Below are 25332 nucleotides of genomic sequence, written 5' to 3'. Positions count from 1 at the left end.
TCACACTTCGACCATCTCGGTCGGAGAAAGCAGAACCCCAGACGGGGGAATGGGCATTAAAATCGCCTAATATAAAGAAAGGAGGGCTTAGTTGACTTACAATTTGCAACCAAGTTTGTTTATTGAAGTGGGCTGTTGGGGGAAGATAGACTGAAATAAAGGATGTGTCCTTTATTTTAGCTGCAACCATTTGAAAGTCAGCATTGGGGGGTTTGATATTATTTATTGGGGAAAATGATATGGATTTTTTAATCAAAAGGGCAGCACCGCCGCCCGAACCTTCCGGGCGGTCGTCGCGGAGACAGGAATACCCTCCCACATTAAAGTGGGTGGATGGAGTAAACCAAGTCTCCGAGATAGCAGCCAAAGAAATAATGTTGGAATTTAATAGGTTAAGGAGATCAGATTTGTTAGAAATAGCACTTCGGCTATTCCACTGAAGTATTCTGACATCCTGAAGAGTCATTTTGAATAAATGATTTTAATGTGGAAATAATAGTAGCAGCGTTGGACGGTAGATTAGTTTGAGAAGAAATAAGGTCAATTAGAAGCATAATAAGAGTTTGGATAAATGAAGAATTGTCTTGGGAGAGTTTTTCAGAAAGTTTAAGAGAGTTCATTGAGGACGGATTATAATTATTTGCACACCCATTTGTGGCATTTGAAAGAGGTGAACCATTGGGATTTAAGAGCAGTGAGTTGTGTTGTGGCTGATCGTATCCAGGAGCCGGTTTAGAGATAGCGTTTTTGTATGTGAATTTAGTTGAACGAGAAGAAGTTGTTGTAGTGGAGGGAAGAGAGTTGGATGAGGAGTTGCTGGATAAAGCCTCAGCAAATGATTTTTTGACAGGCGGGAATAGTTTAGAAGCCTGCAGAAAAGACAAGTTCTGAGAGGCCATAGAAATTTTAATATTTTTTTGGCGAGATTGTTCTGGGCAAGATGTGTTGATAGCTGTATGTGAGCCTGAGCAGTTAAAACATTTAGGTGAGGAGGAAGAAGGACATTGGTCAGCTGCGTGGTTTTCTCCACATTTAAAACATCTGGGTTGAGATCTGCATGCAGCTTTGGTATGACCAAAACGGCAGCAATTGAAACATTGAGTGGTGGGATAAGTATACATTTCAACTGGTAATGAGTTGAAGAATAAATATATATGGGAGGGAAGAGATTGACCTTCAAAGGTGATAACGACAGATTGGGAGGGCTTCCAAGAAATTATACCCTCAGAGGAGTCCTTGTAATTTAGCCTCCTGGCTTTTATGGGATTGCCAATGTGTTGGGGGGTTGAAAGTGAAGACAGAATTTCTTGGATGGACAGATCGGTCGAGATACCTCTGACCAGGCCCATGCGAGTGACATTGAAAGTAGGGATATATGCCTTGAACTTTGAATTAGATGAAATGAAGATATTTTTGATGAAACTGTTGGCAGCTGGCCCTGAGAGGAATTCGACGGAGATTCGGAAGCGACCCTCGGCTTTTACACCTCCAGGTTTGATTGAAAGATTCTTGCTATTTGATAGGAATTTGCCAAATTCAAGAGGGTGGATGGTTTTTCCTTGCTCAGTTTTTTGGGCGTATGCTATGAATGGGCCACGGGAATGAGGAGAATAAAAGTTTATTGGAGGAAGTTGAGAAAGTGCTGGTGGGGACTGTGAAGTCGAAGGCGAGTCAAGTTTTATTGGGGAAGAAGGAGTAAATTTCCTTTTTTTGGTAGAAGTCAAAATGACAGAATCACTGTCAGAAATTTCTACATTTTCCCCGTCTGGGGGGTCCGGAGAGGGATCTGGGGGCTTTGTAGGGGGTCCAGGAGGGAAATCTCCCTCCATTATTCACAACAGTAAACAACTACAATAATAGTATGAAAAATGACAGAAGTAAAAAAGTTTATAAATATCTGGAAATCAGCAGCGAAAAGTGACTCCTGGAAGATCAGAAGGGAGAAGAAACCTCAAGGCACAACACACTACACTTTTTTTTTGGCCAGAAAACAAAATAGAATGGAAAAAAATTAATTTTAGATAGAGCAAAACAAAACAACTGATGACAGCCAAATGTTATTGTTGCAAAAAAGATGTCCATTATTAAATGACAAAATTGTTTAAAAATTCTATAATTATTTTAATTGTTTGACCTGAGAAACCATTTTGCATTTGCAATGCATTTTGAAAATAGGTATTTTGCATTTTGCATTTGAAATGCTTTTCTAGAAACCATTTTGCATTTTGCATTTTCAAATGGAAAAGTTTTGACCCATTTCCATTTTGCGTTTCAAATGGTTTTGGGTACCCATTTTGCACATCTCTGCAAATTTCCATCATTCATTTCATGTAATATGTATATCGACTATAATTCAATTCAATATCTCATTCCAGTGCAGAAATAAGAGGTAAGTCTTCCTCTGGTGTCCCCGACTTTTTTTTACCATTTACTACTGTATAACACACATTGTTACTTTAGAAAATCTACATTATTAATCTAGATTTATTGAATTCATTAATTAATGTAAATGTTCATTTGTTCAAAATCTTAAATCTACAAATTATTTCACCGATTGCTTTGAAACATTGACACAACATTGCATTCGAATACGCATGTGTTATGGAGATGTCACTTGTTACAGGTAAAAACATTTGAAATATTTAAAAACAGCCACATCTGTTGGATGTAGAAGCAACACGCACTATTGTTTCTCTATCTGCATAGACAGACTAAGCCAATGGGGTAGAAGCTAGTTCTAAATAAATTATATCGACTGTAATTCAACTCCGTATATCATCCTGTACAAAGATAATGCGTAAAGTCTTCCTCGGGTGTCCCGGACAACCTTCTACAATTCAACTAAATATAAACACTCCTGGCACTAACAAAAACAAACTTAGTAGTAGTTTGGAGTCTATATCTAAAGGGCACAAACAAAGAAAAATTCATTTTTATATATCGAGCCATAATCGGCAGAACAGCGTAAGCGACAATTTGCAAATTATACAGGAGAAGGTTTTTTTTAATTAACTCTCTTAATTGATTCCAAAAAGGATTTAGGTTAATCAAGATTAATAATCTTTGGTTACTGCCCGTATGAAATGAAAATACTTTTTATTTAAATGCCTCCAGTTGTCGAGATAGTGGCGGTAACGCTGTTTTGCCTGTAACCCTAACAGATTTTTTTCCCTCTGAAATGTCGCTTACGCTATTTGGAGTAGATTTTTAAAAAAAATTTATCATGCAATAGGCCATAAGTAACTACTAATAAAAAACATATATATTTTTTAAGTAATATCTTTTTAATTATCTTGCTTGTACTTTACAGGGAAAATTAAGAAAAAATATTATTTTCTAAAAACTATAAAAATAAAACAAAAATATTTTAACAAATAATAAACATAATAGATACATCGTAGGTATATATTTTTTTAATAATAGCACTTATATCGGCAATTTTTGAAAAAGTTTGTTGGTTTGAGCCACATTTTTCAAAACTATTCACATGTCTTCCTGGTCGGATTCAGGTAAGGTATCTTCCACTGTGGATCCATGTGGCAGTTCCAAAAATTCATGCCTCATCCTCTCAGGAATAATACCTTTCTCGCAGAGACCTTTAAGATCCCTATACTTGATCTCCGTATTTTCGACTATAATACAAATTTACGCTTTCTCCATGGGGAGTGGTTAGCACCTTCTCGAGGTCAAAACTTGCGCACAAAATATCATTATCATTTTTGCTTTTAGCCTGATCATTAATGAAGATCTCTTTGCATTTTTCCTTTTCGCTGAGGTGACTTTTGTAAATATCCATTTCAGTTTGCTGAAGCTTCTCGTCACCGGACAAATTTTTCACTTTCTCACATAAAGAACACTTGTCCTTTTTAGGTAAATGAAAACCCAAGTTGAAATTCGTATTAAATATTTTTCTAAAAATATTCAGACTCACAATGTTACTATGCCCAGATTCATCTAATGAATTAACATTTTCAATGTATATTTTATACACAGTTTTCACATTACGCAAATCGGCAGGAAGATATCTTTTCGAAGATTTATTTCGACAGTAGTGAGATGGAACAGCGGGCAATTGTGTAATAAACTTTATTACCATGTCCTTTTTTTCTTGGTCCGTTTTATTGGATGGTTCGTGCTTTCCTCTCATATCGGTTTTAGAAATATTATTTTCTAAAATATTATTGCATGCATGCCTGATAGTCATTTTCCCGATGTCAAGAGTTGTCAAAATAAATTGCTGACAGACTTGAACTCTTTTCTTGTTCCAATTTATGAAATTTTTATATGATGTGTTTCTTCTGCTATCATTTTTAGCCCTTTTTCTTTTGATTGGCTGTTTGTTTATACACAAAAGAAGCCAGTCCCTCTGCCGCTGGTTGCTGGCCATGCCCCAATAAAATGCATGTATGTTAAGGCGATCTTCTTCACTGAATTGAATGGCACAATTGTTGCCACATTTTTTATTTAGACACGGATTTGATTTAACACTTTTGTGCTGTCCATTACATTTTTCTCCTCTCCTTCGCACTCTCTTTGGGACTAATTTTGATTTCCTTAACCCAGCATATCCAACAGATAAATGTGGATCACTAACACTCCCAATAAGTAAGCTTTCATCGCTCATTTCTGCATCATCTGAATCAGGCTTCCAAGACTCTTCAGATGGTTCGAAATCTAAACATAATTCAGTATCGGAGAAATGAACAATTGGACTTAAATGTGCTGTTGCTGAAGTGTTCCCATCACAAACATCCATTTTCTGATTATGGGGCTCCTCGTCAATACATAAAATTGTTCTTAAATTATTATCGGGGGGTTCCAGAATGTCCATCGAATCACTTTCGCTATCAGTGTAATCTACTAGACGAACAGTAGTCAAAGGTTTCGGTAATGTAGGTGACTTTCTTGAATCACTATCTATCTTTGGCAGAATAATCGGTGAACCTGAAGAGGTATTGGCTATAGACTGTAATGCTATTTCTACCATCTTACGCGTTGGAGTTTGTGGAGCCATCTGCACAAGAAAAGTATTTTGTATTAGTTTACTTCATAACACAATGACATTTTACCCCTTAAACGCACAGTGCGTAGTAGGTAACAGTAATTATATTAATATTATATAACTAATTATGATAATATTTAAATACGTAACGTTAAATTAAACAGATTTACCGGTCATCCGATGGACGCTAACTGACAAAACTGGAACATTCTCTACCGTTCGGCGTAAGAACGTAACCGACCATATTGTCGCTTACGCTATCAAATGACGTCGGTTGCGCTGTTTTGCTCGTCTACAAGATTTGTAAGGAAGTTCATACGCTAAAAGGCACAGGTACCAAAAAAGCGTCAGGCGTAAGATAGAACTGTTATATTTTTGTAGCATACGTATTAGGTAAAATTGAACGGCTTTCGTTAAAAATCGTAATTTGACAAAAAACGTCGCTTACGCTGTTCTGCCGATTATGGCTCGATATGTGGATTTTCCATTTAAACCAAGAAACCATATTGGATAATACAAATGAGTGCAGAAACTAGATATACCCGTTGAAGGCATATATTTGATTGTGAATGACAGACATTATGTCCATTCGCACATACACTTCAGAGCGACGGTACGACCACGGGCCGCTACAGACCGCTGCGCAGAAAAGTCAGCCTGAAGTGGACGTATAATAGCGGTTATTTTTCCGTTTAAGCCCGTCGTCCCCTTTGCACAAAAATGTTCCACACTGAACTATGCTGCAGGACGTTACTATCTATAATGGCTCAGCACCACTATTCGTATTTAGGTGTGAGATGGTACAATATATTATTGTCCAAAAATAAAATTAGTGTAACCGAAACTGTGAATTATGAACAATTCAAAAAGTTAATTAAGTCCCTCAAATTGGATAATGATATATTGTACCCCTAATTTTCTTACACTTACTCAATCTGTAAAAAATATATATGTTAATTTGATTGTCTTTAAAAAAAACTATTTTTCTAAATTTTTCTTGATATATTGTACCCTTAATTTCCTCACGCTTACTTAATCTGTAAAAAGATGTATTATTTTAATTATCTTTAAAAACACAATTTTCTAATTTGTGTACCTATGTTAATATTATGTTTGTATTTATTTCAAAAGTTTTTGATTATTGTTTAAAAAATCATTAGAACTGAATGTAAATACTCCTCCCATAAACACGAGCTCCTGGAGCTCAACTTATGGAGAAATAGAATAATAACGAAAAAATTATATAAATAAGTCTGCATATTGTTATCATTTATAATGTTAAATAATAAAATAAAAATAAAAAAATAAAAATAAAATTTATATAAAGGAGAGTTTGATGAAATTTTGCACACTTGACCTTCCAAAACAAAAGAAAGGTCATTTTCTAAGTCTGATTTTGAAAGACTATGTGTAAAGCCTGTGGACAACGCCGGGCACTTCAGCGAGTTACTAATAAATTTGTAAAATAGCACACTCACTTAGAAAACTTTGTTCGCGTGGTATTAGGAAGAATTTACTGTACAAAGAATTTTCCCACGGGAAAGTAATGGTTTTCCGGGATGAAAAATAGCCTATGTCATTTCCCAGTCCTCACTATCCCTAAGCAAAAAAATATGTCGATTGGTCGCTCCGTTGCGACGTGAAAGAAGGATAAACAAACAAACAAAAAAATAAGATTCTCATTTAAAATATTACTTGGGATTTTTCCTAAAAGAAAACCAAAACATATAAAATTAAATAAACGATAGCTACATATTTGAATACTTTGCAAATGCAATCATTCTTTATCTTCTTTTGCCTTATTTTCCGCTACTATTTTATACACCACGCAATGCTCTTAAATTTAAGTTGCTTTAATAATGACGTTGTTACAACATATTCACAGTAGATTCCAATTCATTAGGAGTACAAACATTATGTCTATGTATAATTGTATCTATGATTATTATTGTAAATCGTGACATTTAAATAAATAAATAAAATACCTGGACGCATCTGAATAAAGCAAAATTATTGGTTTGTTGAGAAAAGATTGATTCCTTCTCAGTAATTATGGAGTACAAATAACATAAGTTGATTTAAATGGTATTTTAATTACCTGTTAGCACCCTCGTTGGAGAAATCAAACTGCCACCGCAAATGTACTGCTGCTGAGATCCTGTATTCTTCAAACGGTACAATGCCGCATGCCACGGCCAGTCTCCCGGCTTAGTAGACAGTCCATTGGTGATCAGCTCGGTATGCTGAACAACCTTCTGTCCGCATTTGGCCACTGCCGGAGTGAAAGTATACCTATTGCTTATCGAAGTCGGTTTACGTGACGTAGTCGAAGGCACCTCGGTGGTTGTCGACGTAGACGTGACAACTACTGGTCTGTTGTTATTTTGCCCCAAAAGATTCAGTAACGGATCCACGTTTACGCTCACATCAAGAAGATTGCCCGACCTCGGGACAGCATTCGTATTAGTATTAGCTGGCTTAGAATTTGAGAAAACATCAAAACTCACGTGTGCGTGAGAAATCGACACGCACAGAAAACTAACAAACACCAAGTCTTTTAAAAACATGTTTATGAGAAACACAATAAACTTAATGTTTTAAGATGTCGTTTCTTTGTACGGTACAGAGCACACTGTTCGACTCAAGGAAATTGTCTGACTGAGTTCATGATCAATATTCATTGCTTATAGCGAATTACTAATGTGTACAAAAGGTCAGGTACTGTTTTTCTCCTGTTTATCTCTGCCAATACGATAACCCCCATGAAAATAAAATAATTGTGTATACGTGAATGTAGTGTCATTAATTGTAATTTAATGATAGGAGTCATTTAATGACTGTGATTTTTGCATACAAAATAATTGAAACCAACTTAATTTGTTCATTTTAAATTATTATCAATACTAAAAATAAGTTTTGATATATTTGAATGTTGGGTTTTTTCAGTTTGATAATAATAATAATAATAAAATAATGTAGAATAGTGGTGTATGCTCTTTTTTTATTATTGTGCAACAGATTATTAATTAATTTACAGTACAATCATCTCATTCTGTCACTCTTTAACATCTGGGAAGATCATTATTTAAAGAGGAATTAAATACATCCACTTTTTCAGAAAGTTCATTTAACAGCATTCCTTATGCCATGCTACATTGTTCTCGAACTGAAAAAATAAGTCAAAAAAAATGGAGGGACTCATTCCGTCATTCATTGTTTTAATAAGGTACCTATTATGAATCTCAACATTATTGTAGTCCCATAGAGGTTGTATGTGCGTGATTTCATCGTTCTAGTATCTTCTGTCTTTACTGTTTTCATACAAGACATGCTAGAAGGAAGAGGACGATCGACGATGATGTTCGTACGACCTCACTCTGGGACTACTTTAATTCTGTTGCTGTATGTATGTCAGGATTTTGATACTTTTAGAGTGAATATTCATACATTTTTAAGTACTTTAGTAGTAAGTAAATCAATGTTTAAAAAATCAGCTTTGGTACTTTTAGAATTGGGCTAGAAAGTACATATTATATTATGGGCAATGTATATCCGAGTGTTGTGACGTTGATTCTATCTATACAGGATGTCAATGAACATTCTTGATTTACTTTATTTAACCAGTTTATTACTGACATTATTCGGAGCAAAAACTCGAAACGTAATTTTGGTCACAGTTGACATTTTGAATGTTTTTTTTTCCAACTAAAAACACAAAAAACAGTAGGTATTGGACAGTTAGTCGAGTTAATCGGTTGAACCGTTTGAAAGGGTTTTTTTTTTTTGAAAAAAACAAAAAATTCAACAACTGGTTAAAGTAAGTCAAGTATGTCCCTTAACACCCTGTATAGCTGCCATAATCATAAAAGAACAGAAAACAAAAATAAATAAATAACATTTAAACATTTTCATCAATTTATTGAGTTTAAAAACCTTAAAAGTTTCAGACAATTTTTTCGACTAAAAATAAACAAAATGCAAAAATCACATTGCAAAATATCACACATTGGTATGCGGCTAGTGGCGACCCTGCTGCCAGTACTAGACGCGCCAGCAGAGTCGGGCATGACCAAAATCCTAAACACTACTTTTACATTTATAATGAAAACACTGGGCGTTCCAAGAAATGTAACGCTACGTACTACATCGACCTATTGGTCATTCCTTAAATTAACCCTAAGTGCCAGTAGTATTAATAAGCAGTTGTGTTAACCATTTCAAGTAGAATAAAATAATTAAAATTAAAAATATAAATATGCACAAATATTTAAATCATTTTCTAAGAGCAATTTTTTCATCGTTTTTAAGTAGCAAATAAATTTATGAATAATAATTTAAAATTTTCAAGTCAAGGCTGCTTTATAAATTCTGTTACCAAATAATGAGAAATGGTCGATCTTTAGTTTGTTATTAAGCTGGGTGCAGTTACATAATGCAATGCACATATATTGCACATTAACAAAAAAACCAAGAGACGGCGTTTATATAAAATAACAAAGATTTGACCCAAGAGGGAATACAGTAAAGTCTGCACACAAGAATTCCACGTCCATACATTTTTTCACAATCAAGTTTTAAATATTTTTCGTTGCTTCATAAACTGAAATTAAAAAATGGCCTAGTTTGGAACATTCAAAATAAAGTTGTCCCTTTAAAAACATTGTAAGAGAGTTACTGCATACACATAAGACATTAAAAATATGTGAATTAATTTATTTAAAAAAAATCTTTTTACGATTTTGATAAATGTTTTTATATATTAATGTGACGCTTCACATGAGTCTGTAAAGTAAAAGGCAGGGGAACTATTTCGCTATCGAGCATCGTTGCGAGGTGGATTAAGGTAGGGGCTGTAGGAAGAGATTTATTAATGAGGGTCTTGAAGAAGCCCAAATTATATGAAGGAGGAAAAGCAAAGGCCGGTAGTCGTTCCAGATATGAGCCGACTTTAGTTAAACGGCCCATTCTCATAAAGCCAATATGAACTGGGAATGGATGTTTCGCTCATATCCGTCGATCAATGCTGCTAGCTCCTTAGAGCAGGCTTTATTAAAATACCTGTAGAACAGACTGCATGCCTACATTGTGTCTGTGCATTAGAGACGCCAATCAGTCCAGCAAATCAGATTGCCTTCCTTTGCACAGAATCAAGTAGGTTCATGTGATTTCGTAATGTACAAAATAACCCATAATAATAATATAAATGTTCATATTTGATTTGCATGCAAATAAATTATTTCAGTATGCAGCCATTTTGATTTTCAACATATTGAATAATTTTTTTTAACACGATAATACCTATGCATCTGCCATCAGCTTTAAAATCCAAAAAGATTGAAATGCTTTTAATTTATAACAATAATTTTATCAATATGTACCTAAAAAGTGTTGTAAAAATTGTACTTTTTCCTCTTCATCAAAATTAACATACTTATAATGTAAAACGCAGAAATATGTCATATTTGTACTATAGTGCAATACAATAGGTTACCCAAATACCATTCAGCGATATTGGGAACACAATAAATTTTGAAAATTTTGAACACATTTTAATAATACATAATTATATCAGAGATTCGTGAAATTTTAATGAAATTTAATGAATTTTAATGGATAACTTGAAATGACATGAATGAACAAGGAATGCGACTTTCTGATGAGGATTACATACATATTAAGAATGAAAAATTTGATGATATTCATGCATTATGTGAATTGCAAAATAATGCATAACTTTTTTGTATTACTAAAAATATATTTGGAAAGTCTATATGGACTGAAAAGGGGATTCACTTTACTTTAAATTCAAAATAAAATAGCTTATCGGAGAAGTTATCAGCCTTGTAAGACGTGAAGCATGTAACGTTTTATCGCAAATGTGAATTGGAAGATAACAAACAATTTCTTTTCCAACACGAATGTAAAAATGATAGCATTTAGTAAACGAGACACAATATTGAAATCCATTTCGGTTTAAAAATTAGAATAGAAGTAAAGTGCAAAAATGACTATTGGAAGTGGGTCAAACTGATAAAACGTTGTGGATTTAAATTTGATGCATAAGATTAGATTCAAAACATTTTTTAGGCATATCATAATGGCGAATCTATCATTTTGTAAGTTTTTTAGTAAAGACAAAAATACGCTTTTTAAATTAATCAAAAAAACATCATTGCAAATTTAAATGTCATTACAATAGAAAACCGGGTGAACACCACCACGATAGACAGCAATTTCATCATAGAATAAAAAAGAACAGGATGCGATGTGGGCGTGATTTGTAATCCAAAAGTCTGACAATTTTCTGCTTAAATTTGGCAATTTGGCAAATGGCAAATACGATGTCAGGCAGTATAAGAGAGACTGTTGATTGGCTGTCTCGATCTAATAGTCATAAGGTACAATGCCAGTAGCGACATTGGTTCCCATTCAAATCTAAATTTGTGTGTACTACATATCTAATAAGTTTCAAGCATTCAGAGCAAATTAGAGATTGTATTATTATTGTTATAAAATATTTCTAGTAGGTTAAAAACCTAAAAAAATTATTGTAGATATTAATAACAATTCAGGATGATAAATGCGTTGATTTGAAGAAATTTGTTGACATGAAAAATGAATTGACGTGACACAATGATGGATTCGCAGCAACGACGACGTGTAACTTAAATCTTAATTCATAAAAGGAGAAATTTTAAAATTCCTGTAACAATTACAACAAATTAATTAATGATTTATTCAGTAAAATAATTTAAGAACTGGGCATTTTCAGTTGAGAATAAAAATATCTATATCAACAGTCAGCACTCAAAAATGCACGCTTTGTAGTCTGCTAACGCAAGAAATACCACTGTATGAAATAATTTATTATAATAATGGGATAATTTGTATAGCGCTGGCGCACACATCTGCCCTGATGATGGACACTGTAACGCTGTCCGAAACGTTGGCTAAAGAAGGAGTTAGCGCAACACGGCATAACACCCCAAAAACAAATAACAAAAATACTTTTGGCCGTGAGAATCTTAAATCATATTTGACTCAAGATAATGTTCACTGACAAATGATTTATAGTATCGCTTCAGTTAGCAGACTAAAGAGTGACACATCAGGGCCATTTTTTAGTGACAAGCATTAAACGGAAAAAAAAAAGGTGATAAAAAAAAAAAGGTGATAAAAAAAGACAAAAATATTGTCTTTTTATAGCATAAAACCGTGAAAAAATACACAGCAATACCAATAAGTCTGGTAATGAATGAATGAATAATGAATTTAAATATCTATGTGCATAACATTATAATGAAGTTTGACGAAGCATGAATTAACATTAACATTATGAATTAATTATTTGTCGACGACGAACATGAGTGTATATTATTATAGTGAATACATCATGTTGTAAGAATTGATAAAAAATAGTTTTTTTTTTTTTTGTAAAATGACTAAATATTAACAAATTATCAATCAAAACTATACCTCTAAAAGTCCAAACAACATGTAGAAATTTTTTTATAATTAATATGTTTATGTATTACATGCCGGGCATCACATACTCAATATGCATATGCCACTTAACATAATTATAGATTTTGACATGCACCTTACGAAGTTGACGTGATCTAATCGTAAAACAATCGTTTTTGGCATGCAAATTATGGAGTTCACATACCTAAATCGAAAATAAGATCATTCTTGACATGTAAAATGCGTAATAACTTCATAATATTCAAATTGAAAATATCTTCACTTGAAACACACAACATTTTGACATATTCACCATACTCAAATCGAAAATACAATTGCTTAGTGTATATCCAAACTGAAAATACAATCACTTTTGACATGCAAATTACGGATTTCACATACTCAATTTGAAAATACGATTGCGACAAACATGCAAATTACAGAGTTCACATATCCAAATCAAAAATTAGATCGTTTTTAAACTTGATCTCTTGGTAGAGACCCTTGTCGGAGTTCTTAGCCGCGTACGGTGGCATCTTGAACTTCTCGCTAGACTTCTTCTTTTCGTGAGGCAGATCCTTCTCCGACTCTCCATCGTCCGAGTCCTCCGCTCGTTCTCGGTTCCTTCTGCTGGCGCTGTTGTCACCTCTATCATTTTCAGAGAATACATTCTGCAAACAAATAATGACCTCGATTAAAAATGGCATTTATAAATTTGAGATAGAATCTTGAAATATGAATCTTTTGATCTAGAGTGATAACAACATGAAGAATAGTACTTTTTTTTTTTTTTATATTAACTCCACACAGGAGGCCCTGAAGAAAATAATTTCCCTCAGGACCTATGTCATCTTTGGGGATGCTGTGTGGAGGGTCTTTTTGTGGAAGGAAGGAGTGAACATGGGTCTTGAAAGAGTCCCATGTTGTGGGAGGGAGGAAACACAGAGGCCGGCAGTTCGTTCCACAGCCGAGCTGTTGAACTTAAGAACGAATCGTAGAAGCGACCCGTTCTCATGTGACAAATGTCAACCGTGTACAAATGTTGGGCGCGCGTTTGGCGTGTATCCCGACTACGCACCGGTGCCAAAGGGATCAATGACGCTAGTTCCTCAGAGCATCTTCCATTGTAATACCGATAGAACAAGGACAGCATACCTACCTGACGCCTGTGCTCTAAAGATTGCAGTCCGTTTGTTAAGATTGGGGAATCTATCAAACGGACCGCCCGTTTTTGCACAGAGTCAAGGGTTTTTTTCAGGTATTTAGGGGCTCCGGACCAGAGATGGCTGCCAAATTCGACAGTAGGGCGCACTTGCGATTTGTACAGGGTCAGCAGTTGGGTACTATTAAAGTATCTGCGGGCCCTGTACAGTACGCCCAGCTTCTGAGGCCAACTTTACTTAGTTTGTATCCACATGTAATTCCATTAGCAAATTTGAAGTATAATAGTATAATGTAGTATAGTAGTCTCAGAAAGATGTTATACGTGACATCATCGTTATATTATCTTTTGTTTTTTTGTTTTCATGCAGGACGTGTGAGAAGAGGACGATCATCAATGACGTACGTACAACCTCTCTTTGGGAATACTATACATACAGTACTCAATTATAATTATCCAACAACTCCAATAATCTACCGTTATTTTTACTACATAGTTTAAAGCATAAAATCAAGCTCAATAAATCGCCGGTATTCATATGACAAATTCAGTAGTTTGCAGAGTGCGATTTTTGATTGTATAAGTTTACAAAAGGGAGTCTTCTCGCAGGTGTAAACATGACACCTTAAACACTTCCGGCGGGAAGGGTAGTTCTACCTTTTACGCTGGTCCTTCTTGAATGGGGGGGAAGGGCATTGCTGTCTGATAATTCCCAACTAGATGTATTTTAAAATGTGAATCAAGTCTTTCCCATCTTCAACTTCTTGTCTTTTGTTTGGAAGAATATTTTATCAAAAGGAAACTATATTTAGACACGTAGAATGGGCTATATATCCTTACACTTATCGCACTGGAGATGTGGAAGTTTTTGTTTTTTTTTAATTAATTGTCTAAAATAAAAATTTTAATGTAATAAAATATGTACATTTTTTGCACATAAAATATCACTACATAAATGGCCCAACACTGACTTTAACTTCAGTTTATGGAGCATCATGTATTATTTTCAAAAATATAGAAGCTGTTTACAATAAAATCCATTTTCTCGAATGGGACCCTTGTTTTCGACCGCATGAAGTGTTTGAATTAAAAACTTTGAATTAAAAAATTGGAAATTTTACGAAAGATCAAAGTTGTGTTTGTTTGTTTGTTTGTTTATATGAAATACCTGTTTAATTTTGAGCATAATTTTGTAGGTATGCACTATAATCCGCCGCTTTCACTGATTGGACACGTGCCCGGTTTTTGGAGTGGCAAATTGGTAAGAGATAACTGTATTCATAATGATAGTGCATGAAAAGGATATAGTGTTCAATTCACCCTAGACAACATGATGATTGTTAGTCGTACTGAACAAATGGGGCATAATTTAAAAAATGTGCAGTTCATGGCCAGTTAGTAGCAGAGTGGACAAGTGCGTTGGGTTCCCACCCAGACGTTGCAGGTTCAATTCTCTCTCTGCTAGCTAAACCTCCATCATTGCACAGTTAACATTTTTCGCGTACAGGAAATAATGATGAAAGGAATCATTTACTGGAGTAGCTTCAAGATACCTTCAGCTTCCACGATTCGCATTGACCAGAAGGATATAATACAATACATACTAAGATGTTTGTTGATGCTATCGGCATATTGGGTTTTGACATGACTACAGTCAAAGAGAGACATAAAAACTTTAAGCATAGTCTGACTTGCAGAACCCAACATGTCGAACAGCCGACTGAATTGTTATTATTCAGACAACCCGACAAAGGAATAATAATAATTCAGTCAGCAGTTTTGCCTACACACAATCCGATCCGACGGATGTCGGATTCTGCCTGTCTGATCGTGTAAAAGCCTTTCACCATCAAATTGACGATCGGGGCCATTTTAAATTTTTGAGATTTAAATGTTCCCTGTTAAATGGCAATTCTTGGCCTATCTCAGCATTTGGTCCGGAGAAAGAACAATAATATTATTTACCCTCACATAATTTTATTCAATTAATACCTTCTGTTTTAAAGCAAAAAAATTTTTTTTTAATTATTTGGGAAGCACGCATTTTACCAAGTTAAATGTTTATTTAATCATTAACAGTATGACGATGCACTCTTTTACTACGGCAAACACGGCGGCGTTGTCGCTAATCATGTCATTTATTTATAAAATTGTTGTGAAAAGACCTGCATAATCTGTACGTATGTACTACAAACCACTTTATCAAAAAGCTGTGACCTTCAGTGGTATAAAACAACACATCCAGCCAATCAAAATAAATAGATTTGACCTAAATACACATTATGTACATACATATTGTATAAGCGTGCTCTTTGCATTAGAGAAGAACAATATTTATATAGTAAAAATACAGAGTTACTAATAGGACTGTAATTCGTACATTCGCACATTGCAATGTTTCAATTATTGCACTTTCAGTAAAGTAGATAATACCACAATTATAACCAGCTTTCCTGTTTTCTTATCTCTGCTGCGTTGGCAACACCGAGATTGTACATTTGAGCCAATTTTTAACTAGCGTTTAGTGGCTTGACTGGAGGAAATGGCGGATAACCTCATAAACCAAGGAATATCGAGAGAAAGAGAGAGAGATTTGTTCATTTAGAAGAGTTTTATGACAGAGATTCTGATGAATTAGACTTGATTTAATAATGCTGGTTTTATGTATCTATATACACTGGACCGATTTTTGTAGTCTAGTCTATAATGGTAGAAATAGTCGAGGATGCCCAATGAAGACTTAACGCATTATCTCTGTACTGGAATGAGATACAGAGTCGAATTAAAGCTGACATAATGTAGTTTTTTAACAGTAGGTGAAGTTAATGGTGGAAAAAGTCGGGGATGCCCGAGAAAGACTTGAGACAATTATTTGTGATATAAAGAGGCGTATGTTATGAATGGAGAAAGAGGTATAAGGAGAATGTATGACTTGGAAGCGAACGTTTGAAGAAGTCGAGGATGCCAGAGGAAGACATGAGACAATCGAGTGAAACAAATACTTACTACTATACAATAACGTTATTTCCACTTTAAAAATGCACCCAGTTGTCAGGTACTCCAGAATTCACACCTTCAAAACATTACTCCAAACAATTTGTAAATCCCCGACCAACGTCGGGTATGCGTCAGCTAGTATTTATTGTAAGAAAATTGCTGCATACAATATGAATATATTCAAATCACAAGCTATATTTAATATTCTTCTGATGAAGGAAGGGTTTTTCCGAAACCGATAGTGTTTAATAAAATTAAAGTGGTCTGAAACAAATTTATGTTTCAGACCACTTTAATAGATATAGCTTGTGCAATATAAAACAAATTTATGTGTTTATATTGCACAAGAATATCTTTGTGCAATATAAGATATAGCTTGTGCAATATAAAAACAAATGTATGTGTTTATATTGCACAAGCTATATCTTTCTGCAATATAAGATATAGCTTGTGCAATATAAATACAAATTTAAGTGTTTATATTGCACAAGCTATATCTTTGAATTATGTTTATAACTTTTAGTGCTCGTTGGGTAATGTTAGTGATAGTGTAAAATGTGATTTCTGAAACGGAGTCCTAATTTATAAAATCAAATCAAATCAAATAAAATCATGTTAGTGATAGTGTAAAATGTGATTTCTGAAACGGAGTCCTAATTTCTAAAATCAAACCTATACAAACGATATAGGTCAAAAGAGCAAGTGTCAATCAACGACACTCTCCACTTTTCAGAACTGTTCCAAGGACCAGAAAAGGCCAGGGATCTGCTGTATTGATATAAGTCAGGGTTTATAAGAGTCAGAGAAAGTGGTAACAACCTCATCGCTAACGGTGTCGCACTCGAGAGAGCCACTGTCCTCTGGATCCCCTTCGCTGGACCTCCGCTCGTGGGCCCTTTTCTTGTTTCTTTTCTTCCTTTGGTTCTTGGACTTCTGCCCCAGGATGCTGCTGTTGGATCTGCAAACAAACAAACAAACACACTCCTTGTTATTCATCTTTCACTCAAGCGGCTAGCCAGGAAGGAAACTAAAATACACTTGGCCCATCCATTGGCAGCATGACAACTTTTTTTTATTATTATTCTAGGTCAGAAAACAAACTAAAGAAAGTGAGGAAAAAAATATTCTCAAAGAACACAATGCAATATTATTTAATAATAAAGAATCACGTTGGAACAAATTCTTACATCTGAATATATAATAGCATTCTTCTTGAATATATTTTGTACATCTCTGCAAGTTCATGAGTCTAATTTAAATTGTCCATAGATTATTGTTGTATGCTTTTGGAATTTTTTTTACTTCACTTATATCTTAATATGCACAAATTATTCAAATAAGCCGCCATATTTGATTTTGTTAATTTGAAGTGACATTTTCCGAATAGTTCCGCTTACATCTAAATATGTTCAAATTATTTAAATAACCCAAACTAAGAATGTAATAACCTAGTTTATGCTGTTTTTTTTTTGTTTTTCATCTCCCACAAAGTAAATAGTAATTTCTTGTACTAATAATGTTGAAACATAGTGTTATTATTTTAAAAAAATGCGTTTTTATGCATGTTCATCATATTGCGTTATGCGCTGAAATATGATTGGATACTTTTTGGTTCCTGAATGACAAGAATTATATTATGTTTTATTATCTGTCAGATTATCGCAGTGTGAGGCAGAAGATAAGAAACTCTAGATATTAACTGGTTATTATGACAAGTAATTACTATAACAATAAGTCATAAAGTATAAACCTGAATGTCTGCTTAGCGATGATATTGCTGAATCTAACAGTCTTCTTGAGACTGGAAGACTCTTCCGGAATGCAATCTTGGGAGCCAATGGAGAATGACGGGGAGCCGCAATAGTCCATGAAGTCTACACTCGACTCGGAGTAACTTCTCCCGATGCGCGACTTCAACTTTAGTATTCCTTTTGAACTTCCGTTGCTGGATGCTATGCCACTGTCGTAATGGTCTTCCACATTCTTAGGAATGGGGATCATCTTCACTTGCTTCTTCTTTTCTAACTCTTCCGCATCATCTAAAGTTAGGGAAATATTTATCTCATTGTTGCCTCTGGCAGAAACTTCCACTGTCGGTTGTATTGATTTTTCAACGCATTCAGGTTCATTACTTGAAATAATCATGCTATCGACTGGAACATCCAACTCATTGTTTTCTAGGGATTCAGAATCTAACCCGATGAAGTAGTTACTCGGTAAATGCGAATCTATAAACTCAACTTGCACAATTATATTGTTATCCCAAGTTTCGATGGTGGGTTTATGACACAAGTTATCAGCGGGGAATTTCAAATACAAAGCGTGGAAAATAGGGAAATATCCCGCACCGATGGAACTAAACTTCATCTGTATGGAATTAGTCTCCGGAATGACTTCGGAGACCACAGAATCGGGATCTACATTTTTAACATGCAGGGTAAAGGCTAACGTATCGTCTAAAGCGTGGCACGTATACGGGGGTGCCAAGTAAACATGTTCAGGGCTGAGGAACTTAATCACTTCATCTTTAGTCCGGTATGATTCACTTTCACTGAAACATTCTGAAGACTGAATTTCCGATATCTCCGTTATGAGACTGTTGGAGTTGTCTTCATCACTAGCGCAGGGGGAATTGCAATCACTGTCCACCCCGCTGTCTTCACGACTACGCCACGACAGTTTCATCTTGTCTGAGAGAACCGGTAAAGTTATGATCAGGAGCCTTTTGCTAAGATCAAACTTAGCTGATCCGGCTTCATCGTCCACTCTGTACGGGAGGGTCACCTCTAACTTGTAACGCGCCGGAGTCTCCGATATGAGAGACAGTTGCTTGTCTTTCACATCCAGTTTGGCTTCCGCCGACGATGACAGGAGCGGCAGTTTGACCTCAATGATGAGCGCTGTTGCGAGAGCCGTGTTTTGTTTGCAATCCTTCTCATATGTAAACTCTGAAATGTCCATATCCCTCTGCTGCTTCAACGTGTACTTGGGCACAGAGTATTCGCCATCTTCGCTGCGTTTGGCTTCCAATGTTTCCATCGTCTTGCTAGTGGCACTGACATTGACGTTGGAGTCTGTAGGGAAGCTCCGTTGCGGATAGAGCTTGTCAATCAGTTCTGCGTCCTCGGGTTTAGATTCGCCGGTAAAATTCGGATCTGATTTCCTGATAACGGAGGCCATAGCGTAACCTTTGTAGGGAAGTTTGGGATACTTTAGGTTTTTAAGATCGAGTTTGACATTGTGATTGGACTCCACCGCTTCGCATGCTGTATCATCTAACATTTTCTTAAATTGTACATTTTTCTCGGCCATGCGTAGAGTGTTCGGATGGAAAACAACATCGTACACAACGCAGCGGATTTTCATCTTATCGAGATCGTCGTGAGGGGGCGCCATTGTGTGTGGGATCTTCCAGTTGATTCCGCGCTTTCCGCCATTTTCTTGTATCGAGTACGAGGGTTTGTCTATATTTTCGTTGGAACACACATTAATAAAGGCCTTTTTATCCCCGCCGACACTTGTCTTAATTACATAACCGGGCGAGGGATTGATAAAAGTCACGTTCACACCACGTTGCTTTTCTAACTCGGTGATTTCTGACTCGTATAGAGCGCGATTAGCCGGGTCTTGAATTTCTTCACAATATTCGGAGAACAACTTCCTGAATTCTTTGTCTTTTAACGCGTCGGAGAACCGATCTATGTCTTCTTTAGTCAATTCAAAGTCTTCGTTGCGTTCCTGCGCTGCCATTTTTATTTCGGGTAGTTTTCCACTGAGAATAATCAGCTGGCATAACAAACTAGAAGTAAACACGTCGCCGGCTAGAACCTTCCATTGGGCGGGCCCCGGCCAATCAGAGTGCAGGCCCAACTCATGTGATCAAACTGATTATTTGGGTCTTGGGAGGGCTGTCAAAATTTATATATTTTGTCAATATTTTTGTTGTTTGTTTTTGGGGTGTTATGCCGTGGTGCACTAACTCCTTCTTTAGCCGACGTTTCGGACAGCTTTGCAGTGTCCATCATCAGGGCAGATCCGGTAGATACGAAGATAAAACAACAAAAATGCTTTTGGCCGTGAGAATCTAAAAACTTACCATTATGTCAATACTTCAAAATAAATAATATTATTGTTTTTGGAAAACGTTTTAAATACGCATAGATTTATTATATTTGTAAAATTTCTTACTTATGTTAAGTAAAACACTTTGAATTATTCACTATATTATTTATTTAATTTTTAAACAATTCAAAAATCCTCTAGTTTCGTCGCTATTATTACCTTATGTTTCATTCTGTTAAAATCTGGAGATTCATATACAATTTTGTTTTAAATATTATTAAGAACTGTATTTCTAGCGCCCTGAAGGCGTTATAACTGTTACGCAAATAAATATATATAAAAGTCAAAATAGATTAACAAATACAAAATGAATAGTCCAAAGAGATTAATTTACAACTCTATCAAAAAGTTGTATAAATTTCGTTTTTTTATATAAAGAATTCAATGTTTCGAATTTAAAAATACAAAAATTTAAATTTATTTTATCAATGCATCCTTACTTTAACTTAAAAGCTCATATTAATTTTTTTTATACAATTTTCAATGCACTGTTGTGTTTCTCGAAATAATCAATAAGAGCGGTGGTTATTATTTCATAAATGGTCAACCCTGCCCGGCCCTTGTATCGATTTTTTGCGGGAAATTTGAGTTCGTGTTCGCTTTTCGAATAAAAGTGATGCTACTTTAGCTCAATAATAATATTATGCAACAAGAAAAAATATTACTCGGTAACCTTGAAAATACTGGTTCGCAAACGGTACCTACTTCAAAGAAGATGCTAAATATTATCAAAGTAAAAACAGAAAATTCGTAGTTGAATGATAATATTATTTTGTATTGCTAAAAATACTTTTAGTGATAAGACAATATTGATTTGTACTCTTCGTGATAAAACCTATCTTCGATAGATTGAGTAATTCAATTTATTGCTCACACCAAAATATTTTCGTATTTTTTGTATGATTCGTTAGTTTCTTTGTTCAGTGTTGAAATTTTATCAGTTTGCAAATTAGTAATTTATTTGTCAATAGATACCAACTTATCACCCTTTTTACTAATAATTAATTGTGAGTGGGTAAGCACTCCCACGTACCTGTACGTTTATTATAATCTAGTCTACTTAATTTTGTATTAAATATTTTTAGTTCACGTAAATTGTGCAATAATAATAATATTGATTCCTGGAAAAATGGCACAAATCTAAGCATATACTTATTTATACATTTACATATATGCTCCATGATAACTCAACACAATTACAATTTAACACACCTTTTAAAAAGTGATATAGGGTCAAATACATTTAAAACATTATTTACGTAAATGTACGTAACCTATTTTTTTAACCACTTTTCATGACTTTATATCACTTTTCATGATAATACAATACAATAAAATGAAGTCAGCCCATCTTAACGACTGTGTATTGGACAGACCTGCACAAAAATAAATCTCTATAATATAGTGGGAATATTAACGACATAAGTTATGAAATCGTGCAAAAAGAATATTATGGTACGTATACATTCGCGAACCGAGCCACGAATTGCGGGAAAGGAACGGCGTATCGCGTCCTTTGTGGTTGCTTTGTTTCTTTCCCATAAGTTGAGGTTCAGTTCGGCTCGCATATGTATACGTAGCATTAGACGGCATACGGTCATAGATCAATTAATAGGGAAGACAGATTACTGAGACAACGCGCGTGGTTGCACTGAACTAGGTCCAGTGGACAAACTGGTGATTTAGTGCGTTTAGTATCGCACATAAGCCCGTCGGTCAGACAACGCAGAAACACATAGGAGTATGAAGGATAACCTAGCGACAGTACATCGCATTCTACTACTCTGCTCGCTTGTTTGTTAGCCAAGAATGAGGGCAAAGCGGCCCACTGACCATAAATCAAATCACTCACCACTCGCCCGTCAGTGGACACTTTGCTTTGAACTCGCAACTGGTGTCGTGAGGAGGTAAGAGGTAACGAGAGGCGTTCATAATAATATAGTCGTTTCTCCCGTACACATATTCTTTGAATGGCTTTCTCTTTCTAATGCGTTCCGTTCATTTGGCTATGTATGATGTTATTTGTAGCCATTTCATTCATTTACACAAATTCTTTCCATTCCGTTCTCGTGCGTATCATGTTTGGATTTAAATCTAGAAATAGGAACGTGCCAAATTTTTATTCGGTTAGTATGAAAATAACTCGTCTTTGTATTTATGTCAGTGCCTACGGTCGACTTTGCCCTAGCAGGCCTAGAAAATCGATCTATTCGTGGGGTTTATTTCAATTATTTCTGATTAACGTATTAATAAAATCTCAAATGTTTCTAGGAAAATTCCTAGGGACGTTACTAATTCATTCTCAAGAAAAATAAAATCTGGTGCTTAGCGCTAATTTTATAGTTGAAAAACGTTTTATAAAATTTTCTAACCGTTTTATACAAAATATTTTTATGGTAAGGTCATGTTTTTATTAATCTTAAATATAAATAACGTAATTCCGTAGGGATCCCTCTAGAAACATTTGAGATTTTAATAATACTTTCATCAGAAATGATTAAAATGTTACAGTCGAGCAAACTCTCGTTATTGGAGTATTATGTCGCCTTAACCCATTCATGACGAACTATTTTTTTTTCGAATTTCGCGCAGAAAATTCACAGAGTGGTTGGTTTTGAAAGTAGAATAAGAACGTTTTTTTCGGAATTTGAAAAAATCGTCTCCTCATCCCCCAGGAGCCTCGAGAAGGATGAGGTCCATATGGATCTTTCGGCAAATAACTAGTCAGAAATTTCATTTTTTCATCTTTATTGTTCAAAAAGTGTAATTTTCAACAACATTATTTAGTGTGATAGCCCTCGAAGCATTTCACGCATAGTCCGACCTTACATGTGATGCAACGGATGCGCTGCTTGCTTTTGCAAGATGCACAAGACAGTTTTCCTCCCTTATTAGTCTCAGTTATCGGTATTGGCCCAGGATAATGGGGGACGGAGGTATCATACTGCATCGCCGCTCGACCTATTTTAGTGAGTTTGTCGGGTGCCTTGAAGTATTTCTTGATAGAATACTTCTCGCAGTAATGCTTTGATATTTCTTCACGGAATTCTAACTGCCCCAATTTAAAATTGCCCATGGCTTTGCGCTTCAGAAGCCAGCAATTCTTAATGGTTACATCAATGACCCAGGTAAAAATGGACCACCACCATTTCTATTGGCGAACAGTAATGCGATAACATGCAACGTTTTGGTCCATTCTGTCAGTTCCGCCCATATTCGTGTTATATTGATGAATTGCATATGGCCTCTGTATACTGATCTTTTTTTGCTCCTTCCGTGAGTAACGGCTTGCTAGATCCAATGGATTCTTTCCGTATTTTGTTGAAGCTACAGAACAAACAGCGTTATCAACCCATTGAGTAACGTAGATGGGGGTCTTGCCAAATGATGTCTGCGCACTTTCAGTATGTCCTCGAGAAAGCACACCTTTGTTGTATTTTGACATTGTTGCCTTCTTCTTGGGGATAGGAGATGAACTGGGAATCCGATTGTCTCGAATTGTATCTGTGCCATTGTATCCATGAAAATGCAAATAGTACAGCAATGGCATACCCGTAAAAAGATTATCAAAGTAGAAGTGATATGGCAATTCGCACTTTTCCACTGGCAATTGATCGACCAACATAAGTAGTGGTGAAGCATTCAAGCCTACAACACCATACTCCTTTGGAATCTGGGGATTGCTGCCTTGGTAGATCTCAAAATTGATCAAGTAACAGGAGGGTGTATTTAGGCTCCACACTTTTTATCCGAATCGAATGGGTTTGCCTTTTATGTATTGCTTACATCCATGGCGGCCATAGTATGGAATCATCAATTCATCATAACTTAAATTTTCTTCTGGGTGGAAGTTTCGCATAAACCGTTCAATAAGCCTATCTGTAAATGGACGTAACTTCCACATCCGGTCTGCACTATTGAACTGATTTGGTGAAGCAAAGTGTATCATTTTGTGTATCTGTTCAAATCTATCACGAGACATGGTGGACGCAATCTGCTTACTGTAGAAAGGGCGAGAGCTGCTCCAGTACAATCGAGTTGATGGAATCGGGCATAATCCCGATGTTATAAGTATACCCATGTACGCTTTGATATCCCCGACAGTTAAAGGTGATACTTTATGACTATTTTCAGGGTCTTGCTTGGTCTGATATTTGTTGGATTCTGTAACGATGAATTCGTACATTTCGTTGTCAAAATTTAGTTCAAATAATTCCACCGGTGATAAAGCAGCTACGTCGGTATAATTTCCTTCGGGAAATATGCTAGAAACAATTGGCGTCACATCGTTAGACTTCCATTGAAACATAGTTTTCGGACCAGGCATACGTTTTGGAATGCGTTAAGGTGGTTCAGCGGGATCATTCACTCTGTCTCCAGTACTAACAAGGCATCGTTTCAAAGGAGGCTCGAAAGAAGTGCTTGCAGACGCTTGACCGTGTGATGCTGAAGCGTCGAATAAATTTATGTCGAAGTCACTGAAAGTTGAATCCAAACGCTCGTCTCCGAAATGCTCTAGATTAGGGTTCTCTTGATCTGAATCATAATCGGGCGTATCTTGTCCCTTTTTGTGTCGACGGCGATT

General features: G+C 35.5%; 2 protein-coding genes across 2 annotated transcripts in view; both read right to left on the bottom strand.

The window, feature by feature from the left end:
* The window catches only part of LOC149421409 (chymotrypsinogen B-like), a 35683-nt gene extending 28005 nt beyond the window's left edge, over positions 1–7678 (bottom strand). Inside the window, exon 1 of the mRNA XM_089634748.1 lies at positions 7101–7678. Coding sequence (XP_089490874.1) covers positions 7101–7569 — 469 coding nt within the window. The 5' untranslated portion in view covers positions 7570–7678. The remainder of the gene's footprint in view (positions 1–7100) is intronic.
* Positions 7679–12169: 4491 nt separating this feature from the next.
* Positions 12170–20404, bottom strand: Nop17l (PIH1 domain-containing protein Nop17-like). Its single transcript, XM_089634747.1, has 3 exons — positions 18376–20404; positions 17445–17583; positions 12170–13137 (listed from the first exon to the last, which is right to left on the bottom strand). Exons 1-3 carry the CDS (start codon positions 20373–20375, stop codon positions 12913–12915), a joined length of 2364 nt encoding a protein of 787 aa, XP_089490873.1. The 5' UTR covers positions 20376–20404; the 3' UTR covers positions 12170–12912.
* Between the last annotated feature and the right edge of the window lie 4928 nt (positions 20405–25332).

This window comes from Hesperophylax consimilis, chromosome 8, assembly GCF_061612785.1.
Source record: "Hesperophylax consimilis isolate HC1 chromosome 8, BYU_Hcon_1.0, whole genome shotgun sequence".
Classification (NCBI taxonomy): Eukaryota; Metazoa; Arthropoda; class Insecta; order Trichoptera; family Limnephilidae; genus Hesperophylax; species Hesperophylax consimilis.
Note: the sequence above shows the minus strand (reverse complement) of the source record. Positions and strands in the feature narration are given on the sequence as shown.

What these genes read in the sequence shown, in the direction of transcription:
- Nop17l (XM_089634747.1), bottom strand. Translation starts at nt 20,375, where the DNA reads ATGGCAGCGCAGGAACGCAACGAAGACTTTGAATTGACTAAAGAAGAC. An exon ending in ATCGCTAAGCAGACATTCAG is followed by an intron (nt 17,584 to 18,375) that starts GTTTATACTTTA and finishes GTTTGTTTGCAG; the next exon opens with ATCCAACAGCAGCATCCTGG. An exon ending in GCGACACCGTTAGCGATGAG is followed by an intron (nt 13,138 to 17,444) that starts GTTGTTACCACT and finishes ATTTGTTTGCAG; the next exon opens with AATGTATTCTCTGAAAATGA.